At 31.5% G+C, this 6,071-nt stretch overlaps 1 protein-coding gene across 1 annotated transcript; it reads left to right on the top strand.

Moving 5' to 3' along the window:
- The first annotated feature begins 3,337 nt into the window (after positions 1-3,337).
- Positions 3,338-4,707, top strand: LOC145066820 (uncharacterized). The gene is made up of 5 exons (XM_079014084.1): positions 3,338-3,672; positions 3,746-4,247; positions 4,290-4,531; positions 4,581-4,622; positions 4,704-4,707. The coding sequence occupies exons 1-5, from the start codon at positions 3,338-3,340 to the stop codon at positions 4,705-4,707; spliced, it is 1,125 nt and encodes a 374-aa protein (XP_078870210.1).
- The last annotated feature ends 1,364 nt before the right edge of the window (positions 4,708-6,071 follow it).

Raw genomic sequence — 6,071 nt, 5'->3', positions numbered from 1 at the left:
AAGTGAGTTGGGAATGATGAATTGGCTCATCTTTAGGGTGGATGGATATGAGTGTGGTAAGCCTTAATTTTGAAGCAGGACTGATGGTCTCGCTGGCTACACTAGCCCGACCTCGAGCAATATCGTCATTTGGGAGAAGATACGGTGTATGTAAACCGTTTCAACTCTCTCTCTCTCTCTCTCTCTCTCTCTCTCTCTCTCTCTCTCTCTCTCTCTCTCTCTCTCTCTCTCTCTCTCTCTCTCTCTCTCTCTCTCTCTCTCTCTCTCTCTCTCTCTCTCTCTCTCTCTCTCTCTCAGAGACCATTTGACAATGGATCAAATTTTTTTTCTCTCTCCCTCTCTCAACTATTGAGAGAGACCATTTGCCATGGATCAAATTTCATTTTTTTTAAATATTTTTACCCACTGTAAATACAACTTTTTACCACTTCAAAAACCATATTTTTCCCCAATTCCATTCTTTCTTTCTTTCATTCCATTCATATTTTCTCCAATTCTATTCTCATTCTCTCCAATTTCATTTCAAATGGATTGTACTCCTGGCCAATCCTTGTCCTGTCACCCAACACAAAACAAAGAATCAAACGATAAATCAACAAACAGTTAAAAATCCAAAAAATAATCCGAACAAGGAAAACATGTCGACGAAAGCTTACATTGACATTTTGGAAGTTAATGATTTTGGAAATCAACAAAGATCGTATGCTTTTTGGGGGAAAGTTCACAGACACTTTAAAACAACTTGGGGATTGGATCATTTAACACATCAAATTAACTCCAAATGGAAGGATGTTGACAAAATTTAACAATTTCAACTTACATATTCAACTAAAATATTAATACTCGTGCTCCCGAAATTTCCAACGTTGATGTTTTGAAATCAATAAAAATTGAATATCGCGAACACATAACGTAAAAGATGATGTACACGATGTGACCATAAATATTTTAAAATACCACTCTAAATTGTTAAGATTTAAATTATTGTCTTTGAATTCAATTTCCATTTTATCTTTTTATTTACCATTTGTTTGTAGTATGTAATGTTTTATTTAATGAAATGTTATTTTTATTTTCAAATTTTAAGCTGGTAAATGTTTAATTAAAAAAAAAATGTATGGGTTGGGGAGATGAATTTCGAAGTGTTATATGATGAGAGATTTCTAATGATACTTATTATTTTGCTTGTGAGGATAAAAATTGGTTGCTTCCCACTCGGGATTGTAGTATACTCAATCAAGATGTATCTCCAGTTTTACATAAACGAAAATGGTGACAAAGTTTATTTTTTTCCATGATTGTTTTCCATGTGCCCTTGTAACAGGAGCTTGTGTGACTAGTATGGCCTTGTTATTTTTGGTGATCTTGACTTCATTATGTCAATAAACCCGATTGTGAAATCATGACGATGCTTCCCAACTTTGTTCATTGATCTGAAATATGTATTTGCACCTTAATTCCATAAATGAGTGAAGAACTGTTGGTCTTATTATTTTAGCAATTGCTTGATCTTATTCTTTTAATTTGTATGTAGAAAGAATCAATCACTTGGACTTGTCACAAAATCTACTCATCCTAGAATGTTTTCCATTTGTTATATCATTTTTACAAGTTCTTAACGAGGATATATAGATGTTTTTTGTACTTAAAAGCTCGGAAATAAGATTAATTAGTCTAGGTGTACAACCAAGTGGGATTGAGAAAACCAAGTCAGCAAGTTACATGTAAATCCAATCATAGTAACGAGTTTTTATCCATATTAGTGTTATACGTAAAACTATTTCCCGTTCTAGTATACATTCAAAACTATTTATCTTATTAGTATTATATTGAATTTAAAACTAATATTACTGTTTTTATAATAATAATAATAATAATAATAATAATAATAATAAAACTCCCTACATGCTGGAACGAAACAACGTACGAAGAAAAAAAAAACGGGCTAGGGCTTCAATCGTGTTCTTCAGCCAACAGCTTCATCCGCCATAGCCGGCCACCTGCAACCTCTTCTGCCTGTCGCCGCCCTCCTACCGCCTCCATAAACTCGCCGGTTTCAAGGTATGTAACCTCTTTTCCTTCTCGTTTTTTTGTAGTTTTTTCTGTTTAATTCATTGCACTCTCATTCTTTCTTTATTTTGGTCCTTCTCCACCGAATTGAAGATCAAGTTCTCCATCTGTTTGGTTTTTTTGTATATGGATTTTATCACAGCTTGTTTTTTGATGTTTTTTAAATGGAATTGATTGCAATTTTTACTTATGCTTCTTTTTTCTTGTTGTCATAGATAATATGAACAATTTTTTATTAGTTTTTGTTTCTTTTTTCTTGTTGTCATAATTGATATAATCAAATTTTGATCCGTTTTTGTTTCTTTTTTCTTGTTGTCATAGATGATATAATCAATTTTTGATTAGTTTTTGTTTCTTTTTTCTTGTTTTCATAGATGATATAATCAGTTTTTTGATTAGTTTTTGTTTGTTTTTATTTGTTTTGTAGATAAATTCTATTAGTTTTTGTTTGTTTTTATTTGTTTTTTAGATGAATTCTATTATAGACATGATTGACAATGATGATTTTTCGATAATCTCTCAAGCTGTTGTTATAACTAATATGATGAATATAGACAATGAACTTGAGTTAAATGAAAATTTGGAAGATGAAATTGGAGAGGAAAATGATGAAGAAGCACCTTTTGACAACAATGTTGAAGTACCTTCAACTTTTACTAATATGGAAGGAACAAATTTGAATATTGATGACAATCGGATTGGGTTGCAATCAACGAGTAAGAATGATTTCACACGAGAGTTGGGAAAAGATTCTTTCAAGGATAAAGAGGAACTTGTTAGAGCAATCAAGATCCATTGCATTAGGGCACATAGAGTATTTGAGGTCATTGACTCTCACCCAACTATTTTGACTCTAAGATGCAAGTTATACTTACAATATGGTTGCAAATGGAAACTTCATGCAAGTAAACGTAAATGTAGTGGATATTTTGAAATCACAACTTATATCGGTCTGCATACTTGTTTGCACTATAAGCTTTCTCAAGATCATCCGAACCTAGATGCAAGCTTGATTGCTATGGAAACTAGGCACCTTATAAAAGCACAACCTTCTATCAGTATTCCTGCTTTGAGAGTTGAAATAGTTGAAACACTAGGCTATACTCCTTCATATAAGAAGGTTTGGGTTGGAAAGCAAAAAGCAATTGAACATGTGTTTGGAAATTGGGAGAGTCTTATGTCGCTTTACCAAAATATCTAGGTGCACTTCAAAAGTTCAATCCAAGAACTATTGTTGAATGATGTGTTTCAAGATCAACCGATGTAGATGAAGTTGAATTTAGGCGTGTTTTTTGGGGCTTTTGCTCCCTCTATCAAAGGGTTTCACTATTGTCGACCAGTGATTAGCATTGATGGCACACACTTGTATGGTAAGATGCTCATTGCAATGGGAGTTGATGGTAATAATCAGATTTTGCCACTTGCATTTGCTATTGTAGAAAATGAATCTTATGATACTTGGAATTGGTTTCTTTCTCATGTCAAGAATCATGTGGTGAAAGACCGTGAAGGCATATGTCTAATATCTGATCGTCATGGGGGAATCCTTAAGGCTGTCAATGAGCATGGATCTCCATGGTTAGAGCCACGTGGTTTTCACAGGTATTATTATATTTCTTAAGTATTCTTTATGACATTTCAATAACTTGCTTCATTAACTTATATTTTTTTAAAGGTATTGTTTACGACATTTCATCAACAACTTTTATGACAAGTTTCGTAATTCAGAGTTGAAAGCTTTAGCTTATCGTGCCGGGAGTCAGAATCAAATTCAAAAGTTCAACTCCATCATGGAAGAAATTGGAAAACTAAATCCACATGCTCGACATTGGTTGGAGAGCCATCCACTTAATAGATGGACACTTGCATATGATGGTAGCATGAGATATGGGTTACTCACAACAAATTTGTTAGAGGTTTTCAATAGTGTACTTAAATGTGCTCGTTTTTTACCAATCATAGCTTGTGTGCAACTTACATTCTATAGAATGGTGCATTATTTTGAGGTGAGACGTCCTTTAGGATCTAGTTCTCAAGCTAATGGAGATGCACATACTCCACATATTGTTGCAAAACAAGTAGCTTTGATGGCAAAAGCAAGTGCACATTCGTTAAGATCTTTTAATCGAGAAAAATGTATATTTCAGTTGATAACTCAAAGAGGTCGAAATGTGCAAGTAGTTAATTTGGAACAAAAAACTTGCACATGTGGTAAGTAGGAGGCATTTGAATATCCTTGTTCTCATGTCTTGATTGCATGTGCCAAACTCTCTTTGAATAGTTGGCAATATGTTGATAAATGTTACTCAATTGTATATTATTGTGCTACTTGGGCATCTGAGTTCTCACTGCTTCCTCATGAAGCAGATTGGTCACAATCACCATTTAGTGCATTACTTCCAAATTTAGAATTATTACGGAATAAAAAAGTTCGTCCTCGTTCAACAAGATTAAAAAAATGGTATGAATATTAAAGAAGGAAGAAATGCCACTCTTTGTGGAATTTGTAGGCAACCGGGTTATAATCGAAAGCGGTGTACATCTAAGCCAAGGTAATTAAACATATAATATTTTTTATGGTATTGTTATGACTATTCTCTTATTTTATTTTATTTTTTTAATCGTTTTTACAGGTAAGAATCTGTTACCGGCTCAAGTTCAAGATAAGTGTGATGTTTTTCTTTTTGTAACAAACAATATTGAAGTTTTTTTTAATTGTGATGTTTTTTTCTTTTGTATCAAACAAAGTTGAGTGATTTATAACTTAAAATGTTTTGTTTGTAATGTTGGAGTTTATACATCTTAAAATATATTGTATGTTTAATTTTATGATGGCTAAAAAATTGTATGTAGTAAAAAAATAGATATTTAAAATAAAAAACAAAAATAAAAAATATAAGTATCAATTTTTATTTAAAAAAACAGTAAAAGCTTGAAAAAAAATTATTGTTTAGAAAAACAGTAAAAATGAGAAATAAAAAAGAAATAAAGAAAAGTTGGATATATATATATATATATATATATATATATATATATATATATATATATATATATATATATTATGGAAAATGTTTCTTATAAATAGCGAACTTTCACAATTTTTGTCTATTTTAGTCACTAGACTTTATGTTTTTTTTGGCAGAATTGGTCCCTATACTTTTGCAACTTTGGTCCTATTTTTTAGCCATTTTGACACTTTTGGTCATTGTAATTGATATTTTTACATTTTTTAGGAACCTTTTAATATTTAAAGTTTGGCCACAAAACTTTAACGGTTTGACAACTTTGATCCCTTTTTCTATTTAGGAACCTTTTAATATTTAAAGTTTGGCCACAAAACTTTAAAGGTGTGACAACTTTAACGGTTTGACAACTTTGGTCCTCATTTTTTAGCAATTTTGACACTTTTGGTTCTTATAATCGATATATTTATATTTTTTAGGAACCTTTTAATATTTAAAGTTTGGTCACAAAACTTTAATGGTTTGACAACTTTGAACCATTTTCTATTTAGGAGTCTTTTAATATTTAAAGTTTGGCCACAAAACTTTAACGGTTCGACAACTTTGATCCTTTTTCTAAAAACTTGCTAATTCCTATCGCTTTAATTATTTAGCCATTGTGACACTTTTGGTCCTTGCAGTCAAAACTTTTACATTTTTTCATAAAAACATGAACAAAACGGTCTGGGGCAAAGTCCGGGCTTGTCATCCTTGCACTTTCTACGTCTGTTATATTTATCGATTCGGAAACAACATTGAAAGCTTCTGGGCCCCGCATAACGGCGGTAACCTTTCTAATTTAAAATAAAAAAACATTAAGAAAAACTGAAAAAATAAACAAAAATGAAAAAAAAAATACTAAAAAAGTAAATAGTTTTGAATGAATAATAGAATGGGAAATAGTTTTGTCTTAACCCTACTATGGACAAAATCTCTCATAGTGACCATTTCAAAAAGAAATAAAAAAAATGACATTTTAAAGTTGAACTGAGTTAAATA

The sequence above is a fragment of the Lactuca serriola genome, chromosome 8 (genome assembly GCF_051521515.1).
Source record: "Lactuca serriola cultivar US96UC23 chromosome 8, Lser_US96UC23_V15, whole genome shotgun sequence".
Taxonomy (NCBI): Eukaryota; Viridiplantae; Streptophyta; class Magnoliopsida; order Asterales; family Asteraceae; genus Lactuca; species Lactuca serriola.
Note: the sequence above shows the minus strand (reverse complement) of the source record. Positions and strands in the feature narration are given on the sequence as shown.

Coding starts and splice junctions, on each gene's coding strand:
- LOC145066820 (XM_079014084.1), top strand. CDS start 3,338: ATGAAGTTGAATTTAGGCGTGTTTTTTGGGGCTTTTGCTCCCTCTATC. Junction 3,673..3,745: donor GAGCCACGTGGTTTTCACAG/GTATTATTATAT, acceptor ATTTTTTTAAAG/GTATTGTTTACGACATTTCA. Junction 4,532..4,580: donor TCAACAAGATTAAAAAAATG/GTATGAATATTA, acceptor TGGAATTTGTAG/GCAACCGGGTTATAATCGAA.